Genomic DNA, 23,547 nt, shown 5'->3' on the forward strand with positions numbered 1-23,547 from the left:
TCCGAGAACGCAAATTAATAGCTAACTTTTTAGTTTTCTCTGGAAAGAGTTCCGGCACATGTCCTGTTTGTAAACATGCCACATGCCACTGATGTATCTCAAAAGAAAATGAGCCAAGAAGAATTTATAGCTGTACATGGAGCACAGTTGTCATCATCTGTTGTGCCTGAAATTTTATGGCCAACTTTACATGAAAAGCTGGCTAATGAGGTTTCTCATATTTTTTCATTCTCTTGGTTTAGTATTTTGCATACTTAGTATAGAATGTCACTGTGCATATGTACAATAAACCAAAGTCAGCTGAATTTTTTTTAGCAATAAATCTTTTGTATTATGGGAAAAAAGTGTAATTAAAAATTGGGTTGGGAGAATCCAGGTCTGTGCGCTGGAAATCATGTTCTTTCCCATTCTTTTTCACCCCCTTTCTTACATGGGTGAAGTAAAACCCTTTACGGTCAGGACTCAAACAGCCATTTTCAGCTATTATTAGCATCACATTGAGTAAAATTTTACTGTAATTAGTCAAAATATCATTTTCGTAATTTGTCACAGGTTAAAATAATTATCGTTAATGTAATTTTTGGAAAAAAAATAACGTGATTCATCAAAATCATTTGATTTTTTTATCGTTTATAAGAAAGTGCATATTTTATTGTTGTGCACCAAAAATTACCGTTAAGTCATTTGGCAAGAATTTTTACCGTTATTCGCCAATTATCACCCTAGGCTCTTACATGAGATATATGGTCAAAAAGCCTATATAAAAAATGTGGTTGGTGTCGTGCGGGGATCCAGGTCTGCACATTCAAAATCATGTGTTATCTCCCATTTTCTTTTTTGACCCTTTCATGTTTATTATCACCCCATACAATCCCACCTATGATCGGTTTGTTCATAATTTTCTTGTGTTAATTGTTGACTCATGTATAAAAAAAAAAAGAAATGAATAAGATTTTTTTTATTGTTTTAATATGCAGTGACATTCTTAAAATGTAAACAAGTTTTCTTTTATTGTGAGTTATATTTTGTTGTGAGTAAATTTGAGGAAATGAAGAGCAGTACTTATAATTATACTTTCATGACTTTTTCTAATTCATTTGTAACAATAATATTTTAAAAATTGTTTAAACAATATAATTATATTATTTTCTTAAATGAATTATTATTAAATACTCATGTACATGATGTAATGATGAAAAAAAAAAATTCCTTTCAAAAATTTTGAAATGTTATTCATAAAAATATAAATACTTGATGAATACATCTAAAAAAACAACTCAAATAATTGAATCAGTATTTGAATAAAAAAACACTGTGTGAATGGACTCAGGAGGCGAACTTGTAGGATGTGAAAGTGTTTTGGGAGGTCAGATATTCGGTTGGGGGATAAACTCTACAGGCATGTGTAGTTCATCATTCTATTGGCAAAGTTAGATACTTTCTGAATTATAAAAACTATTGTTGCATTAATTTAGATCTAATAATTATTTAATGCAATTTTGTTTTATTGCAGATTCTTGATGCTGGCAGCTCATTCAAACTATTATGTTATATGGATGAGGAAGATAATGTTAAATGGAAAGTAGTTGCAGAGAAAAAGATTTCATGTGAAGATCCAAACCAGTAAGACTATTTTTCCTCGATAACCTTTGCCATTTAACCTACAGAATTACTACTTTATTTCTTTCATAAATTATGTTGGAAATCTGGAAATTATTCTTACATGTGCATTTTGTATTTATGTAGGGCCACACTTAAAAATATTTTGGTTTGCCCAAACCCTACTCAAAGGTTGAGACAGTGGGTAGGTTGGTAGACATTTTCTTTAAAAAAAAAAAAAGAAATTGAAGTATCAGATGTTTATTAGTCTTCATGCCTATTTGATTAAAAAAACTTCTTCAAATCAGGACAATAAAAGAATTTGAGTAGGCAGCTTTTTTCTGGGTAGGTAGCATTTGGGCAAACAAACCTATTATTTTTTATAGCCTAGGAGATTTTGTATTTGAGGATGTGTTTAAAATCTTAGCCTCTGAATGCTGTAAATACATTTAAAAAGAACCTTAACAATTATAGACAGTTTGATATGTTGCTTTCCAGCACGTACAGTAGCAGCCAAAACTTAAATTATTTAATGTCCCATTCTACTCTGACAGATTTAACAACCAAATCATTTGGGTTTTAATAGTGTAGATTCCTTAATTTGCATAAACATTGAATGCAATTTACACCTAGATACTGAGCAAAAATTAAGAAATAAATCAATCTATTTTACATAAAATGTTTAATGTATGTACATTGTACATGACTGCATGTATTCAGGATAGATGCTCCTTTCATACAAGAAAATAATAGATAGCTTCCTTAGAGCATCTTTTTAGCAATTCATCTGTTTAACTAACACATTTCAGAATAATTAAGCCCATAAAGATTTAGTTTGTTTAAATAAAATGTATTGCATGTACATTTTGTATGGTTGATCCTTTACATTTTAGAATTTATCTGATTGACCATGCTTGGACATACCAAACAAAAGATGCTCGTCTACAGTTACAGATGATCCAAGGCCTGAGGGAAAGAATGGCAGACTTGATGAAGATTGACACAGAACAAGATAATGAAGAGATTATTGAAGAAATACTCACAGAAATGTGGAAGTTAGTAAGATAACATTTCACAAGATAAATGTGTCAGGGTGTCACAGAATAGAAGTTCCTTCATAATATAAGTTCCAAAAGGAAGAAATATTCTGGAATATTATTTCCACAGGAAAACAGCAATTTGAATATTAAATCATTGTAAAGTTGACACGCCATTAGAGAAAACAAAAAGCTTTTAAGAAGTATGATGCATCTTTAATTCCATATTTCAATGCTCAACAGTATATTTTATTTGTTCATGATGCTTCAGCTAAGCTTTGCCACCCATTCAAATCTTTGATATAAATAAAACATCTGAATAATGTTTCAGTCACTGAATTATATACTTTAGTTTAAGAAGAAATATAACTGCAGAATATTTCTTTGAGAAATAATAAGTGACATTTCTTTTTTCAGGTATAACCAGACTTACAGCTTTGGACATTTAGAAAGGGTAAATATACTTTGATATTGTAATAAACTAGCAGTTTAGAAAATAAATAATTGCTTTTTAAAATTAAAATTGCAGTATTAGTTTTTTTGAAGTTTGACCATATGAATATCAAGTATTAATGTAAACAAATATTTACAGTTATGACATCTAGTAGCATTTATTATATAAACCATAAGAGATTTTGTATTATCACAATTTTACTAAATTTACCAAAATTTTCCTTTGATCTTGCTGATTGATAATTTCCTTTCTCAGCGCAGTAAAGTGATATGAATAATTATCACTATTAACTAAAGAGCCACATGCCATTACCAATTGAAATTCATAGGTAAAATAGCGATAAAACGATTATCATTGGTCATCTTAACTTGATTGCTATTCTCACCTGCGAGAAAATCTATCTTGTTGAGATGATCAACAATTATCTATAATTATTTCTTATTATTTCAGGGATCAGATGAGGCCATGCCACTTTGGTATATCATGGATGAGTTTGGGTCCAGAATACAACACTCAGGCACCCCCTCATTTAGAACAGCACCATTTTACTATGCCCCATTACAGATTTCTTTTACATTACTTTGGCCGGTCCAAGATTTAGAAGAAGGAGGTACAGTTATTTGTAAGACAATCACTTCATCATTCCAAACCGGTACATGTAGAAATAGATATTTTTTCCTGCTATGTTGAAAATTTTATTTTTTGTATTTATCTGTTTCATATTCTGCAATAATACTAAAAGAATTCCAATATTTTAGATGGCTTTTTGTATATATATAAGACTCAGATCGACGTTCAGTCTCTAATCGACGTCCGTTCATCAATTGACGTCCATTTTTTTTTGGCATTTTCTAATCGACGTCAGATTTTGAGCTTCTCTAATCAACGTTTGTTTCCGACACAAAATACAAAACTTAACTAAACCGAAAGCAGCTGAAACATTCAGACCTAAGTCCTTTAAACATATCATATTATCTGAGAGGGAGACAAATAAAATCTAGCAAAAAGTCCAGTTATAAGTAAAATACGGCATTAACCCTTTCGCGGCGAGTGTATCGTTGAGGATACACAATGCGCAGGGCGGGTGTATCCTTGAGGATACACGATGCGCAGGGCGAGTGTATCTTTCAGGATACATAAATGTTGTCCCAACAAAAGCCGCAACTTTCCGCTATTTACCGTTCTTAACAGTTGAAATAAATGTTTCAATTAAAATCTACGACATCTGAGGGTATTATTTCAGTTCTTCAACAGCATTAAAAACATCGTGAAAGGTAAATAAATCAAATCGGAAAATTTTATTTCTAAAATTAGAACCGGAAACACGTTTTGAGGTCATGTGGGGTTTTAAAATGGCTTCTCTCGATAACGAGGAGTGGAAGTACAGCTGTTTTCTGTGTTTTGATGAAGCCCTTTATAACTCTTAGGTAGTTTTAATTATATAATAAAAATAAATGGTTCAATATATCTTAAATACATATGATGGCGATCTTTTTAAAGCCTTTGATCCCCCCCACAAATCGGAACTATAGACAAGTAAGTTTTTTCGCGTTCATCGGCTTTGCTACAAAAACAATTCCCGATTTCGAGGGAACAGAGATATGGCTTTGAAAGGCTGGTACTCGAGTGACACATACACTTTGATTGAGTATCGGGTGAAATAAGCGGATAGGGCTTTGAATGTACGGGAGAACAATGCACAAAATTGAAAGTAGTTTAGGAAGTGAAACTTTGTCTGCTAGTATTGCAGTGGGAAAATGTTGTTAGACGAAACTAAAATTTGCAGTTTCAGTGAAACTGATATAATAAATGCCGGACAAGAGGTCTTACTTTATGTGGAAAGGTTCAGAATTGGCAAGGGAAAGATCATACTGAGGGCTATAGTGAGTTAAATATAAACGAGAAAGCCAAAGGCAAAGGGGAGCAGGAGGTTAATATTAATTGGTGAGGAGTTGGTGGTGATTGGTGGCACAACCAATGAAATAAGTAGTGTTGAAAAAGGTCTACACATATAATTGCTCCTTGTGAGAATACTGGGCTAAGTCATGTCATGGGTGCTGAAAAGGAGGTGTCAGATCATTTCAGACAACTTTATATGGACAATCCTTTTCTTGAATGCATTCTAAATTAACAAAACTGATAACTTTAAGCTTTCCCATGATTTTTATAGGTGCTGTTATGACACTATCCCAGGGGAAAGGTTGAGCGCTCACAAAGTCAGGAGCATGTAGTTCACTGGTTGTTGTTGGTTCATTTCTGTCATTTTCATTTCAGATTAATTGTTTTGTAATCAAGTACATGTAGCTATATATATAGACAGTTAGTTTTCTTAGTCGAATTGTTTCATATTTCCCATGTCTGGCAGGCCTTTTATAGCTGACTTTACATTATGTTTTTTTTTCTCATTGATGAAGGCTATAATTGGTTGCCTTTAATTGCTTACATCCACTGTATTTTAACTTTGTTAGATAGTTGTCTTATTGGCAATCATACCTGATCTCCCTATTTTCATATTCACTACAAAGGCAAAGGCCAAATGACAATAAAAATGCCTTGAAGCTACAAATTAGATATGAAAGCATTTCTTGGTCTTGCATACCATTTACTAAGTTATGTTGGTTAACAGATCCAATAATGGTCACCTCAATATTTTCTTGTTCAATGATTAGGGACAGGTATACCCATATTTTATGGTACCTTCATTTCTCTAATTACCATCATGGTAAATGAAACTTGATTATGTGAACAAAATGTTGATCCTTTCTGTAATATTAAACCTGTTTAATTGTTTCATTAGTTGAAACACTAAAGATCAAAACAAATGTCTTGTTGAATATAATATATATATTGGTCAAGTTAAATGTGTAATAAATGTTTGCCATTTTGCAAGATAAGAGGTTAAACTACCTCTTTGCAATTGTTGACTACAGTACACTTTGGACAGGGGTGGCTGACCAATACATCTACATGTATTATTATTGTTATTATCAAAAAACCTTGCAATGGCTCAAAAAAGTATGTTTCATTTTACTTGGGATAGTTTAATTTGTACTGCCTACATTTTTTACCATTCATCCAACCTAAAATTTCTTCAGTTGTCTTGTTTGCTGGATTGATAAATATATATGTGTGTTTTTAAAAAAAATATTATACTAGACTAAGTATGTAAACAGGTTGTGATTTCAATTTTTCAAAGATTGGTATGATTTACAAAGGGACAACTATACACCAGAGCTCATATAAAATGGATGTGAGCAATTAAAAACCTTACGGCTTTCAACAATGATGAAAACCCATACCGCAAAGGCTATAAAAGGCCACGACATAAATAATGTAAACAGTTCAAATAAGACAATTAACGGTATATATCAAAAACAAATCCGAAAAACAAATATGACAGATATAAACCATCTATATAATAATGCCAATTATCTTGCATTTACATTTTCACTCCTGGTGCAAAACATAGAATTTTGTTAAAATAAATCCAAATTATAATACTATCAAAACACTTGGCTGTGCTTCTTTATTTTGTCTATTGATAAAGACTGAATAAGCTCTTAGATGTCGTTTGGTTTTCTTTGACGCTGGGTTGCATTACTAATTGCCTACATTTACATGCATGTAATTTATTATTATGAATAGGAATGCAGACGCTCCTTGGTGTGGATCAATTGGATAAACTTTAATATGCCTGACACCTATTTCTGATTGAAAAATAAATTATGTACATGTATACGTGTAAACAATTGATATAAAAAAGATGATGTGGTTTATGATGCCCAATAAGACAACTCTGCACAACTATAGGTAAAATTGAGAATGGAAATGGGGAATGTGTCAAAGAGACAACAACCCGACCAAATAAAAAAACAACAGCAGAAGGTCACCAACAGGTCTTCAATGTAACGAGAAATTCCTGCACCCGGAGGCGTCCTTCAGCTGGCCCCTAAACAAATATATACTCGTTCAGTGATAATGAACGCCATACTAATTTCCAAATTGTACACAAGAAACAAAAATTAAAATAAAACAAGACTAACAAAGGCCAGAGGCTCCTGACTTGGGACAGGCGCAAACATGCGGCGGGGTTAAACATATTTGTGAGATCTCAATCCTCCCCTATACCTCTAACCTATGTAGAAAAGTAAACGCATAACAATACGCACATTAAAATTCAGTTCACGAGAAGTCTGAGTCTGATGTCAGAAGATGTAACCAAAGAAAATAAACAAAATGACAATAATACATAAATAACAACAGACTACTAGCAGTTAACTGACATGCCAGCTCCAGACTTCAATTAAACTGACTGAAAGATTATGATTTCATCATATGAACATCAGGCACAATCCTTCCCGTTAGGGGTTTAGTATCATACCATCATAACATTATATATATGAGAAGAACATAACCCGTGTCATGCCAACAACTGTTTTTAGAATAAATGTGTTTAGTTCCTTATCAGACCTTATCAGTGACTCAATATTAACGCCAAAATATGCAATCTTTAATGACTTTAGTCACCATATGGCCTTCTATAATGCGCAAAGCCCATATCGCATAGTCAGCTATAAAAGGCCTTGAAATGACAGTGTAAAACAATTCAAACAAAAAACTAATTAAAGCCTTATCTGTGACCAATAATGTATTATTTATTGATATTGGACATTGATTTATGACAACAATCAATCGGGCGTAGTTTTGGTATCAAAATATTGGACGTTGATTTGAGAAACGGACGTCGATTTGAGTAATGGACGTCGATTAGAGGCCAGATGTCGATCTGAGTCTAACATATATAGATAGCACATGAATAAGATGAAAAAGTGTTTCTTAAATTTGTCTTTAAATTATTTAAATTTCCAGTGCATCTATGTTTTGATTACCTAAAATTGAATGAAGAAACATAGAACAGCATATATTTAATATAAGATATGTTTAGGGAGCTATCATTTCATTTTTATAGGGTGAGGTGATGACAATTTATGTGAAAAAAGTTAGGATAAACTATATAGAAAAATAAAAAGGCAGGACAGAGAATACAACTAAAATAAAAATATGCAGGACATAAAATCAACTGGCAGCTCCCTTAGGGAGATCATAAAGTTTCCATTTAACATGTAGGTGTAATTGTGTTTATTAGAACTGATGGTGATATTCAATTCATCTTTTATGTACATGTTACAATGATATATCTTTGATTTCCTTGTAGGAGAAGTCACCAGAAATTTTGTTGAAAATGTTTCCAACCAAGATGTTTGTCAGTGCAGACTATTACCATGGCAACCATGTGACCTAAAACAAAAAGACTATGAACAAAAAGAACCTGACATGTCTTATTTCCTGGTAATTTGCATTTGTAAATTAAATGAAATCAGGGTCAATTAATGTTGAAAACCATACTTTGACCTTTAATGGTTTACTTTTACAAATAGTGACTTGGATGGAGAGTTGTCTCATGCACTGGCACTCATACCACATCTTCTTATATCCATGATGATTCATTATTGAATACCTTAAAGTATGACCTTTAACATGTAAAAAACATTATTGTCAAAACTGAAGACATCAAAATAGATTATACTAATAAAACAAACAAATAATAGAGATTTATAGCCAAGTGCACAATATACATTATATTAATAAATCAGAAAACTTTTAATGTAGATCAATAACCAAAGAAAATACATCTGTATTACAACAAAAAGAAGAAATCATGGGTTCTCTGTCACAAACATTACTCAGTACACTGTACAAAATTTGTGCTTGAAACACCAAATCCAGCATTTTGATTAATTTCTAAGTAATCTTGGATGGATATAATTGATTGATTGATTGATTGATTGTTGGTGTCACATTTCACACTATTAGCTATATCTTCATTCCTGACAAAAAGCTTTTGGGAATCTGGAGAGAACCACAGACCTTTATATGACTATAGAAACATTTTTTACCATAGTTCTAGTGAATTGTTTTCAACTGTGAAATTATCGCAAGCTTTGCAACTTTCAAGAGAATTATAAATCAATATGAAACTTTTAACTTTCATTGCAGAGTCATAAGCAGGGTGAAACCCTTCCTGATATGAGCACAGATTACCCAGGTTTATCGAAAGACAGAAATGTTAAAGTTTATTTGAGTTATCAAAGTTTCCCTAAGTTTTTGACAGATGGGCGGTTTGAACTTGTAGAATCTATGGAAGAGGCAGATATTATTTGGTGCAATACACATTGGAAGGATTATAAGTGAGTAATATACTAGATCTTGTGGGAGACAAGTACATTATTAATTTCAAATTAAAAAAAAAAACATAGTAGTTGACAAATATATGTACATGTGTACTGATTTTTTTTTATAGACATTTGTAAATACTTTCTTTATTTTATATACTTTGTACATGTAATAGCCTGTTATTGTAGCTACATATGTTGTTAAAAAATATCAAGAAAATAGACTATAATTATAATGAACATGTATGTTGAATTTTTGATGTGTTGTTTACCAATTCACAGGATAATATACCTGCTCTGCAGTTAAAATGTCTGCAGTTATTAGTTTGATGTTAGAAAACAAATATAGTGACCAGCTTTTCTTGTCCACAACATTTTTTTGTGAGCATAAATTAAAGAAAGCTTTCCTGATGTGGTAGTGAAATGATTAGTCTTTAAATTTATTCTGAATTATAAAAAAAATAAAGTTCCACCTTCAGTTTTAAAGACTTGTACAGTAATAATTTCCTCAAAATATGTTTTTTCTCTCCAGAAAGTTGAGTGAAGAGACCCCTGGGAAATTTGTCAATCAGTTCCCCTGTGAATGTGTGGTTACAGTGAAGGACATGTTAGCAGTTGTTTGTCGGAGAGCAGGAAGTGACATGGAGGACCCTGAAACCATGGAAACAGAGCCAGCATGGCTTCCAAGGACATATAATTTACAAACAGAATTACCCTTATTTGTATCATATTTCCAAAATAGAAAGGAAAAGTGAGTTAAAGTTCCTTTAAAAGTAGGATTGATATTTAAGTTGATATTTGTTTTTAGATTTGTATAAGTTTTATATCATCAAAGCTATGCAGCATTTATTCTTTTTAGTGGGTATTAATGAAGATGCATTTTAGTGTACAAAAATTATAAAACATAAATTTGAAACAATCTTTTTAAGGGATGATTCATGGGCTCATAAAAAAGTTGCACCATAAAACCCCCTTTTACAAAAAACTAGTCACCCGTCTCTAACAGTCACTTTCGACCATCCAAAATGTTTTTTTTTTTATAAATTTTTTCTATGTTTTTAAGTACTGGGGATTCATTTAATTTTCATGGGTACCAATATTCGTGAGTCACGGAAAACTTGCATATCCCTGGATATTTAATTTCATGGTTTTGCCAATCTCTGTTTATTTTTCTATAGAAATCTTGTCATTTGTGGACATTTAATTTCGTGGTGCACCTGTACCCATGAAATCCATGAAAATTGGTATCCAACGAAAAAATAAAGAATCCACAGTCATTGACAGTATGAAGAGTGATATTTTATCATGAATTAATACTTCATATCCCTTTTTTTTGGTCATTAAAGGATGAAAAGAAGTTAGCTTTAAATGAAGCTAGTTGGCAATGATAAATTGTTACACATTTTTCTTAATATTTCAGAGGTTTAGATAACCATTGGATATGTAAACCATGGAATTTAGCTAGAGGTTTAGACATGCATATTACCTCAAACTTAAATCAGATTGTCAGGCTTCCAGAATCAGGACCTAAGGTAATGCACACAAATACATGTACGTGTGTATAATGACACATACACGTTCAGCAGCTTTCAATAGTGTTAAACTAGTAGATTCTTCTCACTAAATACTGTAAATTCAGAAATAATTGTAAATAATGTGACTCCTACAATAATAAGAACTTACATTTTGATATCTAATACTGTATGTTGCTTTTGCTAAATTCATAATTATTTAACACAAATTTTCTTCCATAATATAAAAATCTTGTGACCAAACAGCACTGATAATAAACTCATGGGCTACATGCATTAGTGAATTAATGTGTTATTCAGTCACTTGTTGAATATTTTTCTATATTTGAATTCTCAATAATTATAATTTGTAGGTGGCCTGTAAATATGTAGAGGACCCAGTCCTGTTCCACAGAGAGGAGATTGGTGATGTGAAGTTTGACATTAGATACATTGTTCTACTTTCAAGTGTGCAGCCTCTCAAGTTATATGTGTACAGAGTCTTTTGGCTCAGATTTGCAAACAAGTAAGTGTATAGAAAATAGAAACAAAAATATGTGGTATGGTTGCCAATGAGATAACTCTCCCTCAGAAACCAAAGAGTGGTTTCTTGATTTGGTAGTCTCATTTCATAAACTGCGAACTGAGATTATATTTTTCACCTCATTCAAACTTGCTAAAAATTTCAATTCTTCCTGTTTTGTCATGTCACTCTGCTGTATTTTTAATATCCATTTTCATACTCTTTCGTCATGACAAAAATAAATAACAGTGTATTCTGTGTTATCCAACACACTTGGGGACAAAAAAAAATGTTCTATTAGGCATGGTGTTGGAATACTCAGGTTTTTCTGCAAGGATAGGCATATTTTAGAACCATAGAAATATGTTGGTTAAAGCAGGATGTTGGAATACTCAGGTGTCAGATTAGGCTGGTTACACTGTATATAGCTTTAGAACATCAAAACTATTTTAATTCCTTTCTTTTGTCTGTTTAGGACTTTCTCTTTGGATCATTTTGATGACTATGAAAAACATTTTACAGTCATGAACTATGTGGAAGATGGTCAAAATCTCAAACAGGCTAGTATAGATAGATAGATATTTTTATTTTAAAGTACAACTTGGTACAAATATATAGAATAATAGGTAGTTTCGTTTTTGATACTGACTATATCATGTGGAATATCTAGACAAGCTTATTAGGGTGAGTTAAGATATTCCACATGATATAGTCAGTATCAAAAACCAAACTACCTATTATTCTGTATATCGGTAATTATGATGTCACATAATGTATTGCCTAATAATTTCAGTGAAACAGCCAGTACGTTGATACTTGAGTATATTAGGCAGTAAGATCAAAGGGAAAATATACAAAATACTGATAAACATGAAATACAATATACCGTATAGCGGGTTATTTTCGTGGGTGTAAAATTTCCCGATTTTCATTGAATAAGGTATACGGAAAATTTTGGCGGTTATTATTTTGGCGGATTCAACATTTTTAACATTACCTTTGCATGTACACTTTTAAATTGGCGGAATTTATTTTGGCGATTTTGTTCTATCTGCGAAAATAAGCGAAAATTTACACCCCGTGAAAATAACCTGCTTTATTACAATTTTAAACATAAGCAGTCAATACAATTAACATGTATATTTATACCAACCAGCCTTTAGATGCTTATGATGCACTGTCCTTTATGCACAAAAAATTATATGAATTTGGTATATAGTTATAAAAAGATATTCAAAAGAATCACCAATTTTCACAAAATAATGCAAACGTGTCAATTTTTTAAAACTTTTATCCATCTTCTTCAGAGCCCAACATTTTATATAATTGAAATGAATGGACTAATAAAGTAATGGTAACAGTATGATGACTTTATACCAATGTTTGACAGTCAACACAAATGTTTTTGATTTTTCAGATAAACTATGATGACTTTATACCGATGTTTGACAGTCAATACCCAGATCACAAATGGAGTGGAGACTGTGGAGTAGAGGTAAAACAGGAATAATTTCACAATAACCTAAAAGAAAAACATATCCACATATTAGATCGGGCCACTTTTTAAAAAAACAGTTGGTGTAAATAGAATTTCTTTATTTAAAAATCTATGTTAAGTAAAATCAATGACTTATTACTTGGTCACATTCTGACTGAAAGTTAGCTTCATATATAGATATCAGAGGGGCCTGATGGGGGTGTCTCATCACGATTCACAGAAAATAAATTTTTATGATCATGGATCACGAAAATATAAAAAAAAAAAAAAATCTGTAGAAAAACGGATCACGATAGCGAAAATGTGTTGATCACAAAGAACGAAAATAACCCATCAGGCCCCTCATATCAATGTTTGATCATTGAGGTATTTTGGAGGAGTCAGAAATAATTGTAATTTCAGAAAAAATCTGCATACAGCTACATTGTATGACTTGTATATGTATCAGCTATCAGAGTGAGAGTCACATTAATCAGCTTAAAAAAAAACTCTGAATTTCTTATTTTTAGGAGAGTATATTCCAAATGTTTAGAGAAATGTTTGAGGCAGCATCTTGCAAACCTGCTCCAGCTGGTATAGCACCATCACCTCAGTCAAGAGCCATGTATGCTGTGGATTTGTTACTTAAGTGGAAAACTAATACAAAAGGTAATGATAATCCCAGGCATGGTTTGTATTATTCAAAACTGATTTGTATGATGAAAATCTAGTGTGTTTATAGGATTTGATTTGATTTGATTTATACTGCTTTTGAGCTATTTTATGGCCAATATGTTTATTGGTGGAGAAAACTGAAGTGCTTGAATGAAACCACTGAACTTCCAAAGGAAATCTGACAATCCTACTAGTAGTTAATTAAAATTGTAGATTATTGCACCCCATGAGCCAGGTTTAAACTACATTAGTAACTAATTAGACCACTGTGCCACCAAGGCCTTCATATTCAGGAGATAGGGAATTTAACAAATTTGTATTTCCTAGACGAGAATTGAGATAATGCAGAAAGAAATACAGATTTTTGTTAAATTTTTAGATTAACATTTCACATTCACTGTGGAATATATTTTTGCATCAGCTATCTCTTATGAACATATTGTATTTTTAAAAGATTTTTTGGTTAAGTTTTTGTTCATTAAAGTTAAATGATATGTAAGCAACGATGGTATAATCTGTTTTTTCACATTTGCAAGTAAAAAAGTCATACATACCATGCAAATAATTAACTTATTCATAATGGCCTTAAAGTCATAAGAAACCTCAAATCAAAAAAAATAATGCATATGTTTTTTATAACTCAATGGATAGTTTTCATTATAAAACTTATGTACATATACTTTTTTCTGAAGAAAATTCTTTAATTTATTCATATTTAGAAGAAGTTTACTCTATTTTAATTGCTTGCTTCCAGCAACCAATTCCCCCCGACATATTTTCCGTATGCAAAGTGACCTCAGTGTGACCCATCTCGTAAAATTCCGGTGATCACAATACGCATGGATGTCCTTAAAATAAACTATTATCTGAATTTACATGTTAAACACATGCTCTCTTTCCATGCTTTTTTGTTTATTTTTTGTCGATTGTTGACAAACAGGTGACCATCCTTAAACTTCGGCTTCAAAACACGAACTTTAATTACCTGCCATATTTTCACAACAACAATGACCGATTGAAAAAAAAATTGATGATTGTACGAAATTTACAAGAAAAAAATGATAAATTCGTGCACAGAAGACTACGTTTATGATGTTTGTATGCATTGGTTTAAGAATTGGAAGAACATACTTTTTCACCGCTCACTCGTTTCTTATGTTTTTAACATTCAGCATTCAATAAATTTCTCTGTGTTTTTATGTCAATTATTACTACAAACTACATAAATAAAGATATGAATAGATTTAACCAACACGTGTAATTGGATTTTTATAGGTCTGGATGATTTTATTTAATAGATTCAATATATATGTTTCTCATTGTTTTCAACGGTATAAGAATGATTTCATATGGATCGAATAAGTGATCAAATGGTTCACCATAGTTTCACTTTCATTGTTGACATTCTTTTTCTTTAAAAAGTAACCAGAACACATACAATGCATGCGTTGTCAATCTCTAGCTAGGGGTTAAACTGAAGTTCACATGAATACGGATTTAATGAGGTCGACTGATTCACTTGCAAGTGAATTAGCAAATATCAATGTTTCTTTGCTTAACTTGCCAAATTGAACTGTTTTGGCTGCTAAAAGCGAATTATTATTTCACTAATTCACTTTCATTATTGATTTAACAAAAAAAAATCTTACTGTAGATTTTGTATATATCTTGTACCTAGTACCCCTTTTAGTAATTTGACTTTTTAAACAAGTGACTTACCTTTGTTTTGAGGGTACTGCCTTGCCTTGCGATTGTTACACCGCAATATTATTATTTTCAAGGTAATACAACAGCAATGGAATGATCTTACTCAAAGTATGCTCCGACTACATCTAAATTTTTGCTCATCAATTGGTGTCCACCTTCATAGTCCATCATCTTCATCCTTCTTCATCCATCTTTGTTTTTATACCTCCGCTTTAAAAAAGGGGGGGTATACTGTTTTACCTCTGTCTGTCCATCCGTCAGTCCCTCCGTCAGTCCTTCCGTCCGTCCATCAGTCCGTCAGTCAGTCTGTCCCACAAAACTTTTGTCACATTTTTCTCAGGAACTACACATCCATCCTTTCTGTAATTTGGTATCCACATTTATATATGTCAGCTTTACCGTGTGATGCGTTTTCAGATTCATCACTCGACAACTTCCTGTTTACCGAACACTTGTATGATTTTACACATGATAGCCAAGTTGAAAATTTTTCGTCACATTTTTCTCAGGAACTACAATACAAGGATTTCTGAAATTTGGTTTCAGGATTTATATAAGTCAGCTATACTGTGTGATGCGTTTTCAGATTCATCTCTCGACAACTTCCTGTTTACCGAACACTTGCATATTTTTACACTATTAATATTATCCACTTGCGTCGGGGGTATTATCTGTGAGCAGTAGCTCGCAGTTTCACTTGTTTGTCATGCATTATTTTTCATTTACAATATTGGAGAGTTTCCTTTGTTAAATATACACATTGACCAAGGTAGACGGCACAGCCTCTTTAGGGAATCTAGTTTACATTTATTGTGAACCAAATGAAAGTTTACCACAGAGTCGTCTGCACTTAACCAAGGTATTTAAACTTTTGCAAGTTTACCTGTCCCATTGAATCAATAGAATAGCTACTTTTCTCTGTGTAGTTTATTCACTGAGACCTTTAAATTTCTTGCTGGAGAAATCTATCACTCATTGATTAATTTGCCTGACCAAAAATATATCTTCTTTCTTGATCGAAATACATGTATAAACTCACTTAAACTGCAGTATTTATTTAATATCAATAATTATTTTCAATCTGTTAAATATAAGCACTGATTAAATTATAAAAAGTGTATTTCTGGGTTTTTTTTAATACTGCATGCATATTTTTAAAAAAAATGCATGGTTTTTTGTGGTTGTTCAGTTATAAAGACCTTATATAATTAAACATTAGCATTTCAATTTTTTATTTGTGAAAACACTAAAAAAGAAAATCTTATGTATAACATTGAAATTTGATCAGAAATCAACTTTTAATTTTTAAATCAGTGTTTATTTCAAACAAATTGAAATGTGTTATTGATATTGAATAAATACAACATCACATGCAGTTTTATAATTCCTAATTTGTACATTTATTTAAATAAATCAGTGAGTGATATATTTCTCTTGCAAGAAATTTAAAGGTCCCATTAAATAAACTATACAGAGAACATTACCTGTTGTATTTGTTAGATGGGACAATAGAACTTACAAAAGTTTAAATCAACAGGTAACTTGTACAGGTGAATCTGTGGAAAACTAAGATAGGGTACCCAATAATTATAAATTTCAGTGCCTCAGAAAGTTCTAGCATTAGTATAACCCTGCATGTTACAGGTGCATTAATTCTTTTACTAATCTGACTATTATTATCTGCGTTTCTAATGAAGGACAGTTTGCTCTGGGCACTCCAATAAAAACTGGCTACCACAATATCGCACATAGTACATGTACAAAAAGGGTTGTTATACACTGAAAATCTATCAATCAATCTATCATATATTCATTAACAATGGAATGGAAACTTTAACACAACCAAGTTTGGTTTTCAGCTTGATCATCTATAAGATTATGAGAAGCTTAATAAATTATGTTGGATATAAATTTTAATTCTTTATTTAATTATTTTTTCAGGGGAGAGAATAATGCAGCCAGTAGTTTGTGAAGTAAATTTTAGTCCAGATTGTGATAGAGCATGTAAATATCATCCAAACTTTGTCAATGATGTGTTTAGTACTTTGTTCTTAGATGATATTGAAGGGAGACCGGTCACGCTGCTTTGACATTGCCTTGTTCTTAGATAAAATTGAAGAGGGACCCGTCACATTTCTTTGACATTAAATTTTTACCATATTTAATAAATGTTTGTTATAACTATTCTGTCTTCAGTATAAAAATAAGGAGTTAAGGTATTTAACTGCCAACTTCAACCATGCAGGGCTGTATGAGCAGTCACGGTTGTTAAAAACTTCCATCGTCATGATTGCCAATGAGACAACTATACATTTCAATTGACAAAGATAAAACCAATTAGAGGTCACTGTTTATCCTTCAACAATTTTGTATATTGTAAATTTTTTTTCAAGATATGCATAAAATATTTGATACTGAATGTTTAGCAAACAGCAATCAATCCATATATGTTATTTTTATGCAACAAAGGATATTTGTTATAGTGTAAATGTATCCCTGGAGCTTAGATAGCAACTCCATTCAAAACATCACATGCCTTGGTTCTTACAACTGAATGGACATGCTGGATCAGCTCATAACTATCTGCAAACTACAACTACTCTAGGTCTACAGCAATCTTTCAGCAATCTTACTGAATGATGTATAGAACATAGCTTGGCCCACTTCAGCTTTCCAAGCAATAGTTCAATATAAGGGGTGTGGAATGATTGTAAGCTGTACATGTCCAACTGGCGGGCTTCATCTGACCATGACCTATTTTCATGGTACATTGGTCGATGTTAAGATTCATGATTAAAGAATTGAGAATGGAAATGGGGAATGTGTCAAGAAGACAACACCATAACAATAGAGCAGAAAACAGACGAAGGCCACCAATGGGTCTTTAACACAGCAAGAAAATCCACACAAGGAGACAGGCTTCAGCTGGCCCCTATGGATGTCACACTAAACTCAAAAACATTTAAATGAACTAAAATAAAAAAGAAACAGACTAACAAAGGCAGGAGACTCTAGAATTGGAACAGGCGCAAAAATGTGGCAGTGTTAAACATGTTTCGTGTGATCTCCACTATACCTCTAGCCAATGTAGAATTAACAAACAGAGCAATACACACAGAAAAACTTAGTTTAAAAGAAGTCACGAGTCCTATGTCATAATCATTATGCCTGATGCGGAGCAGGATCTGCTTACCCTTCTAGTGCATCTGAGATCACCTCTGTTTTATTGGGGTTTGTGTTGCTTAGTCTTTAGTTTTCTTTGTTGTGTCTTGTGTACTATTATTTGTCTTTTTTCTTTTTTAGCCATGGCGTTGTAGTTTATTTTCAATCTAAATGTTTGAATCTCTGGTATCTTTCAACCCTCTTTTCTTCAAATGTCATTAAAATGACATAAAATGACAAGAAAATATTTCAAATAAAAGATCACAAAATCAGTAGAATTTCATACACAGTTTATGCAAACAAAAAACGCATTTAAATCTTAATACTGATTTATTGCACACATATTTAGCATACATTTATACTTGTACATAAATACAACCAAAATTGAAATCCAGACTATTCATGACTGGCTTTCAGATCTTGTAAGCCTTTAAAAATAAATTCATATCACAAAAAAACACTTTTAATGGCAGTAACAACAATTATAAAGCTTCATATTCCAATATAATTTATTGGCAGACAAGTTTAAACACTTGCCTATAGATAACTTAAGCATTCATATTTGAATGAGTTAGGCAAAGATGACTTAAATTCATTGACTTTTGGTGTATATTGTTTTTACATTTTATCCAATATAATGGAGTATGCTTCACATGAATTAATGGAAAGGTGGGAAACTGTTTGATATGTGAAATACAATAATTGTGTAGTTCAATAATTGCAAGCTTTTCATTGCTCAAATTCTTTGTGCCTTTTAATGCAAAATGATCCAATATGTTCTATTCATCCAAATCTCAAGAAGCTTAAATCAATATTTGCCACCAATTGACATGAAAATTGGGTGTTCAACTGGCTATAATGATTCAGACTTCAGATATTTGTGTTTTTCGAAAGAAAATTTATATGAAAGATTATTTGGACATTTTTATAGCAATTCAAAATTACATTTCACCTTTTGCATGGTAATGACTACCGGTATAGTATATCTTTACAAACTGATAGCCTAAATTTTCACATCAACAGTAAAGTGGAGTTAAAAGTCTTATAGGATTGTAAGTATGTTAGATTTTATCACCTTGCACTTTAACAACTTGACTGTGATTTTCTACAGCAGTTTGTTAAAATTTCTGAACAGTTTGGTTTAAATAAAACAAATTGCAATTTGATCAGAATTTTGAATAAGTTGTAATAGGTGGGGAGCTACACTAACTTTCAAGTCGCAGTAAAGTAAATTCAAAATACTTTAATAATATTATAAGAGAAAATCACACATATAGAAACAATAGAAAGGCAGGGTTTTCCATACTTGGTAAAACATTTTTGAACCTAATCGTTGGTTTTGAGGCTAGTAAAAAACACTAACTGTAAAACTTACAAAATCTACCTTTTAAAAAGTGGCATTAAGTCAACTAGCAATTGATAAACCCCAAATATCCCTGAAACATCAACCTTTTTCATTTAACCAAAATTGGCTCCTGCAAAAATCAATAATCTACAAATATGTTTATGTTATTACAAACTTAAATATACTAGTATAGTAATAATGAAAGTTTCTTTAACTAAATATAAATATATGGGATATATTTAAATGAATATAAACATGTAATAAACAAATTATACCAGCATATATCATAATCTGTGTTTAATTGCAAGGTTTTGATAAGTAATATATGATAAAGTATTTTAATCTTTTTAAGTAGTTGGATAACAAATTTATTTGATTATATATTAATATATGATGAATAAATAAGAATGATCAGTCTCATATAAAATATGAATATGTTGACAATCAAAATAGATAGGATTTAATTTGTAGTCATTAATAACTGGTGGATCCAGAACTTTTCTTAAAGAGGGAGGGGGCTGCTGACTGATCTAAGGGGGACCCACTCCAGTCATGCTTCAGTGATTCCCTATTTAATCAACCAAATTTTCCAACAAAAAAGGGGGGCCTAGAAATCTAAAATCATATTTCTAAAAATTCATTCAAACTCAAATTGTCAAATTTGTATCCACTTCTCCCTATTATTGTTACATTTCCATGTAACCGTAGCCAGTGCCTATTAAGATATGGTATATGATGTGTAATTTTAGTTATATCTTTTATGGTTTAATGTTTAACTATCTTCATTGGTTGAAGAATTGGACTTTAAATGATACAAAAATAAAAGGACAAATAATTACAAAGGAATGGACAGAATATGGTATTATTATTAGGTAATTGGATTCAAATAAGAAGATGTCTTTGCTCTTAGATCATCAGCTGCAGAATAAGTGTTTATTTTAGAAAAGCATTCATAAACCTCGCTGATAAAATAATAAATTACTCAAAGGTTAATTTCAAAAAGTTGATATTATTTTACATATAACAAACATTTTTTAATTAGATTTTTTTTCTCACTAAATTGACCCCATTTCACACAAATATACACACAATCACACACTTATAATTTATTTAAGAAATACATGTCTACATGATATAATAATTTAAGCACAAACTAAATCTTATAGAACAAATTGCACCAAAGCCCGCGAGTATTATGCTTAAAAAATATTGGAAAAAAAATTAAGGAAAGAAATATGCCTTGCATGTCCTGCAGCTAAAGTACATGTATGACTGCACCATCAATTTAGAAATCATGAACAACAACATTTTTGTGATATTCAGCATAGCATGCACAAGATATGGAACCAACTGTTTAAAGGGGATTTCTAAATTCCTGAACAAGACTAATAATGCACAGAGACACTTCAAAACAAAAAGAGGCATACATAAAATGTTATACATGTAACTATTAACATACTTACATGTACTAAAGCATTGCATAGACAACAAAAAACAGCAGTGAATTGGTTTAAATAATTTTGGGGTTAAAAAATGCACGTTGTGTAGAAAACTAAGTTCCAATTAAAAATAAAACTCCTTTCAAACAATATACATTTTGTTATGGTACACAAATAACAAATGAAAAAAGGACTTAAAAAATAAATATTTTGACTAATTACAAATAAGGAGACAAACACACAAACTTAAAAATAAATTATTAACCTGATTAAACTTTTAACATTTTTTTAGCAATTTGAATAAATATGGAATTACATGTAGATATTTTTCTTTGGACGAGAACATAAAATTATGTATACACATGCATGTACTTTATAACAAAAAAAACAACATTAATAAGACCCTATAAGCAATACTTTTTTTCCAAATATAAACCTGTTGTTTTTGGATACAATTTTGCGGATGTTTACATTATTTTTTAGCCCGACACTAAACAAAGCTAGCATTAAGTTTTAGCCTTGTTCATTCATACGTACATATGTTCCAAAATTAGTTGCCATTTTCTAAATTTAGATTGGCCAAATCTTATGAAACTTATTCACAATGCTTATTACCATAAAACACAGATCAAGTTCAAATTTGGGTGGTATCACATTCACAGTTCTCTAGGTATGTCCCTTTATAACATTACATGCAAGCTGGAACCTCAGATGTGTAGCATGGACACATTCTCTATTTTCTAAATTTCTATCTATTTTTTTTAATCTCTTTATCATAAAAAAAAAATATTCATGACAATTGTGACTTAGGTCTGTTTAAATTAACGCTTCATTGTAAATCCTAAAATTTTCGTTGTCAATAATAAATATCAGCTTGTCTAAATTCTATGCAGCAGAATATTAGACTGAGACTGAAATTTCTTTCCAAATTTGCGAAATCAGTGCTACAAAAATGCCTTAGTAAAATAAGAATGATATGAAAACAAAACTTTCTGTAATCTACATATATATATATATTATAAAAAGATATATTATTTCACTGGTTTAATTATTCTGCAAGTAAATACACTGGTATCCAAAATACTTGTAAAATAATATAGTACATGTAATTCTCAAGAATAGATAAATATTGAGACAAAATAGCACTTAAATAATAAATATCAGCAAAAAATACTGACTAATGTGATACATGATTTATATTTATGGTAAAATGGTAAATTTAAAGGTTGCTCAACAATCAGAAGAACATTTAAATCAATATTTGATATCTAAATAAAAGCAGTTTACAAATGTAAACAATGAATATTTCTTAACAAGATTGTGATTTATTATAACATATTTAAAATAATATTAACAACATTAGCATAATGACTAAAAAGTACATTTTTTCTTTGATCTGCAAGCATTAAAAGTGTGAAATTAAAAATCTGATTAAAGCACAGACAAGGTACATTAAGGTGCATTCTTTCAAAGTTTGTTCATGGTCTTTATTTTTTTTTCTTCTCAAAATGTACAAATAATATTTTTGTCAAAAAAAATCCAGAAAATGTCCTTTTTTTAAATAATCAAATTTGGTAAAAATGAAATTTAATGCTATTTTAAAAAGATTTATTTAATTGTTTCACTCAACATTTTTTTTTCATTTCAATAATTCTAATAATTTATATGAGCTGATCGATCGATACATACTTTCAAATACAGCAACATTGAACTTATTAAACTACACATTATGACTTAAATGACTGTGCACAGGAAATTACCAATCACATTGCTGTAGTTTTACATTATTTTTAACAATTAGTTAAAAGAAATCAGTTTTCTTTTCTACACCTATATATTATTTGTATCAACAGCATCCACTACCTTCTGGTTCACCCTCTACAACATGGAATGGTTCTTTCGGTGGTCTAGAAAATCCATGTTTTACACCATCCCAACCGTCTTCCACGTGTAGTTTGTCATCTTGTATCAATTTATGTATTTCACGGGCTAATAAAAGAAACGCTTCCTCCACATTCTGTCCATTTCTAGCAGAAGTTTCGATATATCTCAGTCCATTACTTTCTGCGAACATTTTACCTTCTCTAGTTGTGACTTGTCGTTCTTCATCACGATCAGATTTGTGACCAACAATTAAGTATACACCTTTATGTGGTTCTGTTTGATCTTTTGACTCTTTTAACCACTGTGTAATATTCTCAAAGCTTTTTCTTTTAGTTATGTCAAATACGATTAAAATACCCACTGAATTCCTATAGTAAGATCTTGTAATGGACCTGCAAGTGAACAAAATTACGTCATCATTTATGAACGTTTTTTATTTGGCAATGTTTCCTCTTTTCATTTTGGTAAAAAAAATATGTTCTTTAAAGACCTTTTAGTTTG

At 31.1% G+C, this 23,547-nt stretch overlaps 2 protein-coding genes across 3 annotated transcripts in view; one reads left to right on the forward strand and one right to left on the reverse strand.

The window, feature by feature from the left end:
* Positions 1 to 23,547, reverse strand: part of LOC134687367 (ras-related protein Rab-39B-like) — a 105,247-nt gene that overhangs the window by 80,315 nt on the left and 1,385 nt on the right. Inside the window, exon 2 of one of the 2 annotated variants that reach the window (XR_010101764.1) lies at positions 20,414 to 23,438. Coding sequence is in view for 1 of the 2 variants with exons in the window: in XM_063547607.1 (XP_063403677.1) it covers positions 23,009 to 23,438 (430 nt within the window). In the remaining variant the exon portion in view is untranslated. Of the gene's footprint in view, positions 1 to 18,689; positions 23,439 to 23,547 lie in introns of those variants that run through there. The other variant, XM_063547607.1, reaches the window with a different exon arrangement.
* Positions 9 to 17,366, forward strand: LOC134687363 (tubulin--tyrosine ligase-like protein 12). Its single transcript, XM_063547601.1, has 14 exons — positions 9 to 210; positions 1,514 to 1,623; positions 2,493 to 2,654; positions 3,054 to 3,090; positions 3,541 to 3,700; positions 8,306 to 8,439; positions 9,148 to 9,338; positions 9,856 to 10,074; positions 10,744 to 10,855; positions 11,209 to 11,360; positions 11,833 to 11,917; positions 12,775 to 12,852; positions 13,365 to 13,503; positions 17,158 to 17,366. Exons 1-14 carry the CDS (start codon positions 76 to 78, stop codon positions 17,304 to 17,306), a joined length of 1,863 nt encoding a protein of 620 aa, XP_063403671.1. The 5' UTR covers positions 9 to 75; the 3' UTR covers positions 17,307 to 17,366.

The sequence above is a fragment of the Mytilus trossulus genome, chromosome 10 (genome assembly GCF_036588685.1).
Source record: "Mytilus trossulus isolate FHL-02 chromosome 10, PNRI_Mtr1.1.1.hap1, whole genome shotgun sequence".
NCBI lineage: Eukaryota > Metazoa > Mollusca > Bivalvia > Mytilida > Mytilidae > Mytilus > Mytilus trossulus.